Raw genomic sequence first — 13,702 nt, 5'->3', positions numbered from 1 at the left:
CGCCCGCCACTACGCCCGGGAGAGCCGCTACTGGCAGAGGCTGAAAGAGCAGATCGGGAGGCAGGCGGAGCTGGCGGGCATCGCCCTGGAGGCCAAGGACTTGGACCGGCTGGCCGAGAGCCCCGAGGCGCCCCGCATCGTGGGCCGGGACCTGGAGGATCTCAAGGCCAAGCAGCACCTGGCCGCGGCCCAGGCGTGCCAGCGGCAGCTCCTCGACCTGGAAATGCAGATGGCGGAGCTGCACGGGCTCTTCCTGCGGCTGGAGGGGCTGCTGGCCGAGCAGCCCGGGGCTGCCGACAGCGTGGAGCACTACGTCCTGCGCACCCTCGACTACGTCGCCCAGACCGGCGGCGAGGTGAAGAAAGCCTTCAAGTACCAGCGGCCGTCGCGGCTCTCGGCCCTGCTGACGGCTGCGCTCAGCCTCTGCGCCTGCTGCACCTGCCTGCCCTGCCTCAGTGGGGCCGACCGATGAGCCTGAGCTGCGCCGGGAGGAATTTACAGCAGCTCTCGTGCATTTCCCCTCTGTGTCTGTGCAAGAAATGGTGTCACGAAGAAGCTGCTGCTGTCTTGTACTTCTTGCATGGCGGGGCAGGGACCATGCACACCTTGCACGACAGTGCGGGGACCACGCACACCTTGTGCAATGGCGCAAGGACCATGCACACCGCGCACGGCAGCACGGGGACCACGCAGAGCTTGCACGGTGGCGTGGGGGCCGCGCACAGCTTGCACGGTGGCACAGGGACCATGCACACCTTGCATAACGGCATGGAGACCACACTTGCACTGCAGGACAGGCACCCAGAGCACTGCAGCGCCCAACAAGGAAAAGCACTTTTAATACTATGGGACCTAACTTAAAAATTTAATGTTTCTTTTTTTATTATTATTATTTAAAGGAGAGGGAAAAAAAAAGCCTTTTGATGTTTTTGGCACAATTTGTTGTTACACACGAGGGGACTCGATGGCTTGGTGCCACCACAGAGCAGCGCGAAGGCTCTTCCACCACATCTGAATCTTTTTTCTCCACACTTTCTCCAATTTCTACTTCTTGGGCATTTTTTACGTGCCTTAATATCGCATTTTGGCCGTTGTTCGTTTGTACACAGGTGTTCAGGTTTGGGATGGGTGGCTGGGTGTCCCACTTAGCCCACCCTGCGGTGTGACACCAGGAGGGTTTATGCAGTCGATGCAGTTTTGGAGGGCCTGCAGGAGAGGGGCTCTTACTTCAACCTCCCCATCGCCAAATCTGCTAATACCACACGTGCGCTGGAAACTCGGTGTGACCGTTCCCTCCGGTCCTCGCGATACCACCTGAATTTCCCAAAGCCTCTCAAATTAGAGACGCGGCAGCAGAACTGGGGCCTGGTTAAGTTTCTCGGGACCGCTTCGCGGAAGGTCCCTTTGTGTCCTGGCAGTTTCTGGGGTCAGGTCCCAGCTGTCTCGGCCACCCTCAGGTTTATTTTCGTCTTCTGGCTGAGCCTTAATAAATCAATTTCTCACTAACCTCTTGAGTGTGGATGGGCGAGTTATTTCTTTGCAGCAGTTAGCCCAAATTTAACGAAGAGCAGAAACGGAATGACTTCTTGGTGTGTCTGTTGGGTTAAATTCTTATGAAACTAGAAAATTTAATTTTCAGGCTGACGAGTGCATCTCTTTGCCCTATATGGATATTTTCTGTCGACCTGGAAGACTCCCAGCATCAGGAATGTCCATCCTGGGGAGAGCGGTCGTGCCCTGGGGAGCCAGGCTGAGCGGTCTGCGCTCCTGCCCGCTTTCTCTTTCTTTTTTTTGTTTGTGAGGTCTAAATGAATATTACTTTTTCATTCAAAACTTGATGAATGGAAGTTACCTCTTTATTTAATTTTCATTTAAAAAAACCCACAACTTTTTATCTGAGAGAAGAAATGGTCTTTTTTCTGTAGAAAATTAACCGTAATGGAAATCCAGGATGGCAAGCGCAGCAAGGGTTTGTGATTTAAACGCCTGAATTTTGTGTTTCTCTCTTCCCTGGAATTCGTAGAAAGCACAAGTCAAACAGCACCGCTGCCGTGGGAGCGTCGGGAGGCACGTGTATGGGTGATGGAAGGATGTAGCTGGGACATCCCCGCATCCCGGGATGCTTTCACTGCCCAGGCGCCCCAAGAGCCGCATCCCCCTTTCCCCAACACGTCATTCCCAGGCGGCGCTAAGAAACCCACCAAAACTGTAGCGTTTTGTGGCTGGACCATAATTTTGGTGTTCCTTCCCGGTGCTGAGGCTGGGGACGTGCTTGGCTCAGGGCTGAGCTCCCGTAACCGCGCTGCCTGGAGCACGCTCCGAGCACCATGCGGTGGGGAAGGAGGGGGAACCCTGGGAAGTGAAGCAAACAAAATGTTGCGGAGCGGCTCGTGAAGTGAGGACGGGCCGTGCGGGGACCGAAGGAGGCCAGAGATCGAGTTAGTTGCTAAAAACTAGATGCAATCATGTAATTAAAGGTGATATGAAAATGCGAACACACAAGGGGAGGAAATACAACCCTAATTGCACTGAGTTTGGGCTCAGCGTCCTGAACCACGTTCGATGGGACGAAGATGGGAATAACGATTTTGTCAACAAAGCTTCACGGAGAAGTGACCTTCTCTTGGTTCATTTCTCTCCTGTTTGTCCAACAGCCCCAGGGGAAGTTTCCCGAAGTGGAAATGAGATAAAGGCAGCAAGCAGCAGGACGAGCTTTATTCACGCTTGCCGTGTTACGGTGCGGTGCCGCTGTGGCTCCTGCTCCCAACCAGCCTCTCCAGCGCGGGGCAGGGACCGCCTGCCCTGTCCCACCTCATGTGGCCAGACCATGGGAAACGCCCTCTACATCTTATATTAAAAAACACGTTTGATGTGCAGTTGCAAAAGCAGCCTCCTGGGAAGCACTGAAGGCTATTTGCAGACTCCCAGGATACACAGAGAAGGGAAAAACCTCAGCGAGGAAGGAGAGGTGGCAACTCCAAATGCAGCGTATCTTACATTTAACCACGCTTTATGCAACACCAGCGTGGCTCCGTGCAAACAACCCCTCTGCAGAGCGAGCGCCGGCCTCGGGAGAGACCTGCCTGAGCCCTGGCTTGGGTCACCGGGCAGCACGCAGCGCCGGCAGCCCTGCAGAACTGGTTGAGCTGCTCAGTAAATGATTATCCATAAAGCGCAGGAAAAACACCGTGTGACGGTCGGTGCTTTCAGCCAGGGCATATTCACAGGGGTTTTCATGGAGCACAACCTCCTCCGGAGCCCGGCACGGGGGTGATGGTCCCCGAGCGCTGGCTCCTTTGCTGGTGGGGCTGCAGCTTTCTCTGCCGGCAGCAGCAGCCGGTGGCACACGCTTTCTTGTGTACGGGATTAACAAGAAAATAGCCCTGATTTGTGCTACGAGGACAGGTGAGAAGTTAAAGAAGTGGGAGAAAAAGAGGAGAAACTTTGCACCTCGGAGCAGACCTTTCCACCGATGGCTTCAGGGGTTTATGAGACTTTATGAGTTTATTCACCAGTTGTTTTTTCTGATGCTTGGCTGCCTTTCATTAAATATTGGCCTCAGATGGAGACTGATTAATGTATAGCAAAGTAATTAATAATATTGTAACGTGGGCATGAACATTCGTCAGGATGGGAAAGTTTCCTTTCTCTTCCGAGTAAAGGTTGGGACTTCATTTGGAGCACGTTCGCTTTATGAATATGCCTGGAGATGATGAAGCCAAGGTGGAGGACCTGCTTTAATGATTCAAAGAATATACATGAGAGGGCTGTTTTAATTATTTCCCAAATGGGCATCATAAATTTAGGAAGTTCACACTTCAGGGGAGAATTAAGAGAAAGCCAAACACGTTAAGTTAATATCAGGCTACCCAAACCCCTTAGCTCTGTTCTGTAACGATGTGCTCAGAATGAGATGCATTAAAAAAGGAACTTTTTAGTAAAATGCGTTAAAAGGAGTTGGCTTAAAAGTGCAAAGCCTTTATAACTGCGCTGGCAGCACACACTGGTTTTCAGTTGCAAAGTCTTTCAGTTGAAGAAATGTCACTGAACGTAATTTTTTTGAAGAGTATAAAATCTTTTCCTGGCATTTCGACAAGCAAATAATTCCAGAACAATTTTATCCCCCTATAGGACTTTTTTTTTAAGGCGAGGTAGATTATTACAGGTTAACAGTCTGTCGTTCCTGCTCAGAGACCCCGGGAGGACTCGTGCGTTCCAGTACAAACACTGAATTTTTATCCCTTCAGCACTGCTGATTTTTCATGTCACAACAAATACTCCCCAAACGGAATAATTTCTTGTAAATGCAGCATTTTAAAAGCCTCCTGAACGTTGAATAGGAACTGAGTTCCCGAGTTCTGTTCAATTTGCAGCATATGTTTGGCCAAACCTCTAGACATACATGTTTATTGGCAAAAGCGGAGGGGAAAGTTGCATCAGTGTTTAGGACTGTAATTCCATTTTGCCGTACTCCAGTTGCCCTTGAATAACACACCCTGGCACGAGAGCAAGGATGAATTCTTAACTCAAAATATTTATATATTTTAATTCAAGATGAGAGATTTAATGAATTATATTTTCATTTTCCTCAGACTATTCCCATTGAAAACCATCACCCAATATTTCCATTTCCAGAAACTTTCCAAAAAGTGGGTTTTTTTATTCAAAAAGGCTTTGTATACTGAATAACACTTGGTATTTTTATTTCGAGTATACTTAACGTCAAACTAGAAATTCATTCTTCTGTGTGGGCTACCAAGTTGCTGCGATGCTTCAAAACACTTTTTACATTTCATTCACCAACACAAAAATGTGTCAGCAGTTTAAATTGACTTGATTTGTTTTTCCCCGGTTTTTCCTGTATTTTCCAGTGAATCAACAACTCTATTCATAGAGCTCATCAAATATCTGCTGCTGCTGCCTGACTGACAAATGCAGAGATCTGGCTCACAAGCCTTTCTGCAGGAGTAGGGATCACTGCCAAGAAATTCAGGGGAGCCACTTCTTGTCTTTCTGGCAACAGGTTGGAAACTCCATCCTTGGTTTTTGTTGGCAAACTGGGCTCACTTCAGTGTCAGTTTGGTGCTTACTTCAACTGGATGTCTTTGGTGTCCCAGCAGCCTGATCTGCGTGGGCAGCATGGAGCAGGTCGCATCTCAGTTTTAGATCCTTTTTGAGGGCGTTTCTCTAACAGGCGTGAAATAAATTGTGTTTTCCAGTGTTAAAATATTGCGGTTGGATTTCCCTGGCAGGGATGAAGTTTGATCTCCATGCCTCTTCCCGCAGTCAACTCATGCAAAATCTGCCAGAGGTAATTTAGGATGAGGCAGTTCATGTTTTTTACAGGCGTCCCTATCTTAGAAAATCCACTCCTGTGGTCTGTTGACCTGCAGCTTTCAGAACAAGAAGTTTCTATGAAGCTTTCTCCAACGCTGCCTTCTAGTGGGTCTTCATGGATGTGCTGCTACAACTTACCGGTGTAGAGGGGAGCACCATGTGTATCAGCATCTCAGACCCAAGTTTGGGGGAATAAGCCAGGCCTTGCACAAAATTGCTTTGATTGACCAGCACCGAGCAGTGTTCTTCCAGAGAAGAGCAAATTTGAAAAGCCTTAAGGAAAGGGAGATACCAAACTCCTGCCGAGGCGGTGTCTGGCCGAGGGCTACGTCCCTGGTGGGACATAGGGAAAGGAAAGAACACATCAATCAATAATGCTCACTGAGATATTCCAGGTGTGGGGTTTTGGACAAAAAGGTCAAGTTTATATGGGGGTTGTGGGGCGAGTGGAGGGGGAATTTGGCAAAGCTCGGACCCAGGGATGCCATTTGTTGCTTATTCTCTCTCCAGTTTGGGGGTGAAAGCCCTTTCTGAGTCCTGAAAGATGACAGCACCGCGTGCCCGGGACCCTGAGCACCCCTGTGGGCACACAGAGTTAACGGTGATAGTAGTGACGGGGGCACATGTGGGCGATTGATAGCAACCCTCTGCCTCTTCCCGGGGAGACCAAAACAATTGTATTTTTTTGTGATTTTCTTTGTATTCAGCAACTTTTCAGCTTCTTTTCTTTGAACCTCTTCCCATTCATTCGGTAAAATCGCACCGGCAGAGCCTGAGCAGCTTCGCCTGAGAAAGATGCACAATGAGCTGTTGTGAGAGGAGCCATGGAATAATCATCTTGTGAGCTCGGAATTCAGGCGCCAGGTTGGGAGAAAATGGACACGTGGAGAGCAGAGTCCTCACGGGTCCTTCTTGTGCAATTAAGCCCTGAAACCGGGGGAGCTTTGCCCCGCTCCGTAAGCCCAGGCTGCGGGAGATGGTCCCTGTGCGGGGCTGGGGCTGGGGGACCCGAGGGCTGACCCTGCCTCCACCCAGGTCCAGGAGGTCTCCTAAGGTCCCTGCCCACCCTGCGCTCCCAAACGTGCCCATCTCTGCAGCTCGGATACGGTTGTTCCCAAGGGGAGACCCTTGGCGCTTCCTGAGCTCCCCAATAAATCCATTTATCACCTGTTACAAAATCAGAATAGGGGTATTTTTCTTTATTCTTGTTTCCTTCCATGTTGAACATTTCCTTTTATTTTGTGTGTCGATCTTGGCATGCAAGAATGTTGCAAAGCACATTTTTTTACCGTTTTCTTGAGCGAGGCTGGGTCAAGAACATACATTTTTGTAATTGTCAGGGAAAAAAATATCTCCGCAACTCCACTGACATAAATGGTGAACTGAAATCTTTCAAACTGATCACTAACAAACACACAATTTTTGCTTAATTTCCTACACTGTCTTGAAATGGTTGTGTCGCCGATTAATTTTAAGCAGTAAAAACCAGTCTTGAATTCACGGCGAGACTTCTTTTCAGTTTAAGGTAAGGTGAAACTCTAAAATCCCGTATTAACAGTGAGTAGGCTGGCTAGATTTTTTTTTTAATACTGAGGGCAGTGACTTCTGTTCAAGTTACTCGATCCATACTTCTCACAGGAATGTGTACGTTTAAAATTCTGTATTTTGCGGTTCTTCATCTGAAAGGGTGTTGCCTATGTGAACAAGAAGGTTGCTCCCACAGGGAATAATGCAAGGCATAAATATGCGCGTTAACAGCCTGTTCCAATCCTTCTGCTTTGTAAAATCAGGGGAATAAACCAAATCTGGGATTTCGATGGGGCAATGTGGTAGTGGGGACACGCAGGAACCGAGGAGGACCAGGTGCTTGCGCCAGCGCAGCCCTGAGCTGCCCTGCTCGGCTCAGGCTGGAGCAAGCCGCCGCGCAGACAGCACGATGGGCAGCTCAGACTGGAAATTCCTGTTTACCAGAGCTTGAAGCCTTGTTTGCACAATTCTTTTTTTTCTTTTTTTTTTTCCGAGCAGAAACCTAAGAAGTTCTTCAATGGGGCTGATTTACGGTCTCTGCTCGGCCGGGAGGGCAAAGCACTCATGATGGGAGAGAGAGAAAAGGGATTCGTGGCAATTTATTATACTCACAGCTCTCCCATTACACCACTTCTGAATGGAAACGACGGATGCGCGTCGCGGTCTGCCAGGATCTCACATTAGCATCAGATGATGAGACGAGTAGATAATAGCTTCTCCGGGGATGATTTGCTTCTTAACTGCTATTTCCAAAGCTTCAAGACAGATCCAGAGGATAGTTTGAAATTGTCGCCGGCAATCTGCGTTACTGAAGCCTGTGGAGGCTCGGGAGTGAGTCACGGACAGGGACGGGACAGTGGCCGTGGTGTGACGTACACGCGACAGCGATGCCGTGGCTTTTCTTTGAAACAGGGCACAGAGCTGCCTTTGCCACCCACGGAGTGTGCTTGCAATATTAAACACAGCTTTAAATGGCCCCTAAATTAAAGTTTTGGTGCAATCCTAACTTCACGGGTAGTTTTTCACTCGTTTTTTCATGTCAAAGCAACCCCTCTGGGCCTTGTAATTTGTATCAATGTCTGGTTCTCTGAAAATGGGGTTTGGTTTAGTGGTTTTGTCAATCAGTATGCAGTCCAGGTAGCCAATCACTACAAAATTTCCATTATTAATAGAAGTCTTAAATAAAGCCTTTCACTCATTCTGAATAAGTAATTTTTTGGGTTGCATTAACAGTGAGAGAAAAAAAAAATTGACTATGAATACCCTTCAGAAAATTGTGTTCCTGTTCCCTGACATTCAATTGCACAAGCTTTTGGGCAGGTAACCTGGAGCCCCTGTGTCCTGTCCCAGCGTGTGGACGCTTCTTGCGGGGGCAAAGTAACAGCAAACATCATCTCTTTAGCGCAGCTGATCGCCAGCGGGGCTGCACCCCTGGTACCCCCAAAATGATCGCAGCCCATGGCATTCGCTGCATGCCTGAGGCTCCCAGCTCGAGGGGATGCGGTTCTGCTCCCTCCTATGGGACCAGGCACCCGCTGCCCTTCAGCCTCCTGGAAATTATCCTTTCTAAGGTATGTCCCCATTTCTGCCTGGGTTCCTTGCCTGCTCTGAACAGAATTCAGATTCAGTGCTTCACTCCTGGCTTATTTCTCCTTGAAACCTTCCTTGGATTTGCTCATCACTGTTTGTACACAGCCCACTTTTTGTCTTTGACGGGTATAAATCAAGCGCAGACAAAGCAGAGTAAATGCCACGGTTCTTGGCTGAACCCCTGGTGATTTGCCATTGTAACTCATTGCAAAAACATTATTGAAAAGAATTCCTATTTATTCATGGTACGCCGCGTGCTGGAGTGGTGTGAGGAGAAGAAGAAACATCTACCACGGGATGTTTGCTGGGAGAGCTGCATTGCATCAGCTGCTTTTGGGGTTTAATTAAAGGATCAGAGCTGCTTTCCGTCTGAGCTCTTTTTTTGAAGTGAACAGGAGCCGCATGAATGGCTTGCAGCTCATCCTTAAAGATTTCCATCCATTTAATATGTATTTTCCTATACTGTTTTATAATGCAGAATAAGCTCTTTCTGTAGCTTATGGGAAAACAGGTTCGCAGGAACACGGGTGTGGGAAATAAGGTTGGCGGAAGCTGAAAGAGAACATCAAGCGCCACGGTGGTTTTCACTGTAAAGCATAACCAGTAGCTTTAAAGGCAGATTTTATTTAAGGGGAGGAGGCTAACAAGGTATAGCAGACACAGAACAGACAAAAACCTGAAGAAAGAGGTCCCATCGAGCGCGTACGTTGAAATCCAAGTACCAGAACAACTCGCTCCTGACGTCTGTGTTTTATTACTGAGAGTAAACAGGAAAGCGACTGGAGCCAAAAGGTACAAATGATCTACATTACAGAAAACCATTCCCCATCTCAGGCAGAGGCTGGATATTCCGGTGCCTTAAAATAGAGCCAAGCGAAGGCATGAGTCACTTCAGCCACTGGGCAGGAGAACAGTTACCAGCCAGCGGGGTGGGAGAAAACTACCCGGTACTGCGCTACTCGGAAACTCGCCGTCTTTTTTCTGTCATTGTTACTTTATTTAGCTACGCTGCTCTAAATACATGCATTTCCTAAGAAAGGTAGTTGACTTAGGAATAAATAAAGTTTCCCAGTAATATTTTCAGATCCTGACGTGACGTGAAATAATGTAGCTCCGTTGACTTCTTCGCTATGTATGCTGCTTCAAAACTGTAACAAAGGATGTTTTTTTAAAAAAATCTCCCCTAAAAATATTGACTATAAATCCCCTCTGTGCTGTGGTACAAATATACAGTATTTGCTGTACCTGCAAGTGAAAAATGAGCATTTTGGGCCATGCTGAGGCAGCAGGTGACCCAGGGATGGGGATGCAGCAGTACCGCGGCAGCAGGTATTGGGGGAACATGGCTCGCTGCCCTCGGCTGCAGGGAAGAGCCTTGCTCCCTAATTCCAATTTACACCCCATTTCAATGATTTATTCTTGCTACCAACGTCTATTCACAGCTGTGTAATGTATATAAAAAAAAATATGCCTGGAGGATTTGCAAGCTTTTTTTATACCTTGGTGTACGCATCTTTTTGGGTGCGTTGCCTTTCTGGCGGGGGGCTGACTGCCGCACAGGCACCGGGTGGGAGCTCTCAGACTTGCTGCGGATGGCGCGGTGAGGGGGGGTATCGGCATCGGTCTGACATCTCGATATGGTTTTCAGCCTGAGCTGCAGGTAGTCTCACCGCGCAGCATAATTACCAGCTACTTAACCTTGATATGAAAAACCACATTGAAGTGGCAAGGGCACCCATGTAATATTTTTTCAAAACAGAGGATGGTTAAAACCCACTATAACAAAATGAATTTGATTGATTGACATCTGTGCGGACTTTCATTTATCCGTGGCACATTCAAGTGTGAGCAGCATGTTACAGGGTTTTTTATTAGGGGAGTCTTTTATTTTTGCTTTTACAGATGTGCACATTAGCATTCATTGTCAAAACACATGTTAGGAGAGCCCGCTGCATCTTGAAATATCAGGCTTTTTTCTCTCTCTTCCTATATCTTTGGTGTCATTTTAATTATTATTTCAGCAGGCAAAAATCTGTAAATTTGCTTGCAGTTTAAAGGCAGCCGCGGGCTCAGGGCGGTTTGGTGCCCTGCTAAAGAGGGAAGGGGTAGCTTATGGGTGCTAATATACATTTCTGGGACTCTCTCACCCCTTTTACAAAGCAAACATGCAGCAAGGGACGCGCATGGCTTTTGCTTATCCTTGCGGCGTTGCCCAGGTATGCTTGCTGTGGCAGAAAGCTGTGATGTGGGAGCACTGCCTCCGGCGAGACCTGCTCCTCAGCCCGCCTGTCCTTCAGCCAGCTGCCAGCCTGGTCGTAATCAGAGCAAGTTGTCCCCTGCTACCAGCAGGAGTTGATTCATCCTGACTCACACCCGCGTGTCCCGTTTGCGGGGAGGAACACAATAGCAACGCGGTCGGTGATGGAGGCAGCACGTCCTCCCTCGAATGGGTACAGTCCCTGCTTCCTTCACCGAGCGCAGCAGACCGTATTCGTTCCGCACCGACTTCAGCGTGTGGGTAGGGCAGAGCTCAACGGACGCATTTTCCAACGGCCTGCAGATGTGCCCGCCAGCTGTGCACACATCCCGCTGAAACACAAGCTTTTGCCCTGAACGCAGAGCTGGGGTGGCAGCTGACATAGCTGCTGGAGTTGCCCTTTAGCACTTCTCCCAAAACATAAAAGACATTCACCTTTTGTTATTGACCCTCTCTAGAGTTTGGTCAGGAGCAGCGGGGTTCCTTGCATCGCCCCCTGTCCAACCCAGCCTTTCCCCACGCAAGGAAAGGCACCGATGCAACGTGGGGTCTCCCCAGGGGTGGCTGTCTCTGCCTGGTGCCCATCTTCCCCACAGTGAGGTCTGGGTCCCTGACCTGTCACCATGGGCCATGGCCTGGCCGCAAGACCAGAAGCCGTTAATCCAGGTTTTCTAATTTTAGCAGTTTTTCTCCTTGCAGCATACGGAAACGTATCCCGATGCAAGTTCTTTCAGACTGAGTGGTCTCCGAAGCAGGCACATCTGGGACAGTTCGCCGTTGTGACTTCTCGGTTTGCTCCAACGGCTGCTTCACGCGGTGTGTTTATGAATATGGGCTGGAAAATGTTGAAGACGTTTCCTTGGTCTTCTCTATTGAAAAGTCCAGGGCCATTTCCATGTCCTCGTTTTGACTTAAAAACCACATAATTTTTTCCCTTCAAAAAAAGCTAATGGGTCAAGCTGTAACTTTATTGTAACAAATACAGTTGAGAGCGAATTTTACCTCCCATTTGTAATGACACAAAGCCATTTCTAATGAGAGGCAAGGCTAATTTACAGCTCAAGTGTGCTGTCTGGATTGGAGGAGTCTGTCTCTGAGGGGTACCCTGCAGCGTTTGCATTTTATGGGAAAAGGAGGTGGCCTCTCTGTCCTCCAGGAAAGTCCCAGTATTTTTTATTCTTCACAAAATTAGGGCAAGTGAGTGCCATCATTTCCCTTATATTCCTCAATAGAGAATCCTGTTTCCAAAATATTAGGACAGCAATAAACCTGAGACCCGTAGAAAGCTTTGGAGGCACTGGCTGACAGCTAGTGAACTTCTGTTGGTGGCTTTCAGATGAAATTGTGGGCAGAAAGCAACAAAACAGGAGCAGTCAATATTGTAAAGCATGATTATTGAAGTACATCATTCCGTGGGCCACAAAGAACACTTTTTACTTGTATTTAATACTTGACAGGCAGTTAAGAGCTTATGAGATGTGAATCAAACATGAAGTTGGAAAACTGGAAGAGTGGTTTCCAAAAGCAAATCCTCTTTCTTCTCTCGTGTGTGCTTGGATGACACGGTGTAGAGATCAGCAAAGCCAGGCCCTTAGACCTTCACTGCCTTTTTACCTTCAAGCTATGCCCTTCAGAAGGTGGATGTTTCTGCATTTAAGTCCGATGCTGTGCAAATGGGAAGAGAAATAATCACGTCAGTGCCTCCCCGAGGGACGAAGATGACCTGTCAGCAAGGGCAGCATGTTGGAAGGCTCTCCACGGCTTTCCACACTAGGACGGTGTAACTGTGCAGTAAAAAGACTATTTCGCTCGCGAATTTACACTCCGCGCAACTCTGAAAGGGCTACTTTTCAAATAATTTGCCCAATTTTCTATATGGAGCCTGCCAGGCTTCAGAATAACTGAAGTGGAGAATATTAAGAATAGAGGGGCAGGGAAGATAAACAATCTTGATAGCACCGTAGATATGCTGCTTGTTCTGTGCTGGAACGAGAACATTCAGGCACTTTTTCCAAAAGAAGCAATTAGCACTTTTTAAATAGCTATATTATGCAGTCAAAAAAAATTGCTGTGTTTACTGCAGTTGGGAATGTATTAGGTTTATTCACTGTAACAAAACGGATTTTGTTTAAGACAGGGAACAGATAAAAGACTTGAAAACCAAACTTCTGTTGGAAGTTAGTGAATATATAAATCCGAGTGAAGAAGGAACCTAGATTGGTTAAGATGGACAGCAGATATTAGTAAGTTTGCTACAGAAGTTTGCATAGTTTTTTAAAGTTTTCATAGTTCTTGCTCCAGCATCCTCAGAGTTGAAATGTTTCAAGAAGCATCATTTCAATATGTTGCACCCATCTTCATTTCACAGGTAGCGGACATGTGGTACCTATAGATGCGCTTCCTACTACAACTATACGTAGTCAACGGGTATAACACAGCAGTTCGGACTCCCAGAAAGCATGAGAAAGTTCCCCCATGAGACTAAGGTCAAGGAGAAGACAGGAATGGTTAAGGCAAAATGCAGATATTAAATGTGGCCTGACATATGGTTGAAGTTAATCAGAACAAAAGTGAAAACTCCGCACGGCGCTTCACCTCCCCATCACTGAAGGCCTCGCCTGGAGGAGGGCCAAAGCAGCAGAGCCCTGTACTTACTCTCCTAGTCAAACAAGCCTGATGAATAGACACATGGCAAGCTGACCTCCCAGCAGCTTCTTCTTCAAAGCACGTCGAGTCAGACAGAGCGGGGAGGGCCCCTGAGCATCTTTGCTACTCTTGCATCAGGCTCTGGGGAGCTGCATGGTCCTCTGGACTCGGCCTTCACCCACCCCTGGCAGTTGGGTTTCCTCAGAAATAGCGGGATCCACTCTGTTCTTCTGCTGGCTTCCCACCTACACCATAAGCAGGTCGAGGGAGGGGATTCTGCCCCTCTACTCTGCCCTGGTGAGACCCCCCTGCAAGTGCTGCGTCCAGCGCTGGAGCCCTCAGCAT

The 13,702-nt window shown here is 48.1% G+C and overlaps 1 protein-coding gene across 1 annotated transcript in view; it reads left to right on the top strand.

Annotated features, from left to right (window-relative positions):
• Positions 1-472, top strand: part of LOC103906240 (syntaxin-1A-like) — a 5,700-nt gene extending 5,228 nt beyond the window's left edge. Inside the window, exon 4 of the mRNA XM_009288110.1 lies at positions 23-472. Within this exon, the coding sequence (XP_009286385.1) occupies positions 23-472 (450 nt within the window). The remainder of the gene's footprint in view (positions 1-22) is intronic.
• Positions 473-13,702: the final 13,230 nt, after the last annotated feature.

The sequence above is a fragment of the Aptenodytes forsteri genome, unplaced genomic scaffold (genome assembly GCF_000699145.1).
Source record: "Aptenodytes forsteri isolate BGI_AS27 unplaced genomic scaffold, ASM69914v1 Scaffold72, whole genome shotgun sequence".
Classification (NCBI taxonomy): domain Eukaryota; kingdom Metazoa; phylum Chordata; class Aves; order Sphenisciformes; family Spheniscidae; genus Aptenodytes; species Aptenodytes forsteri.
This window is presented reverse-complemented; position numbering and strand designations above follow the sequence as displayed.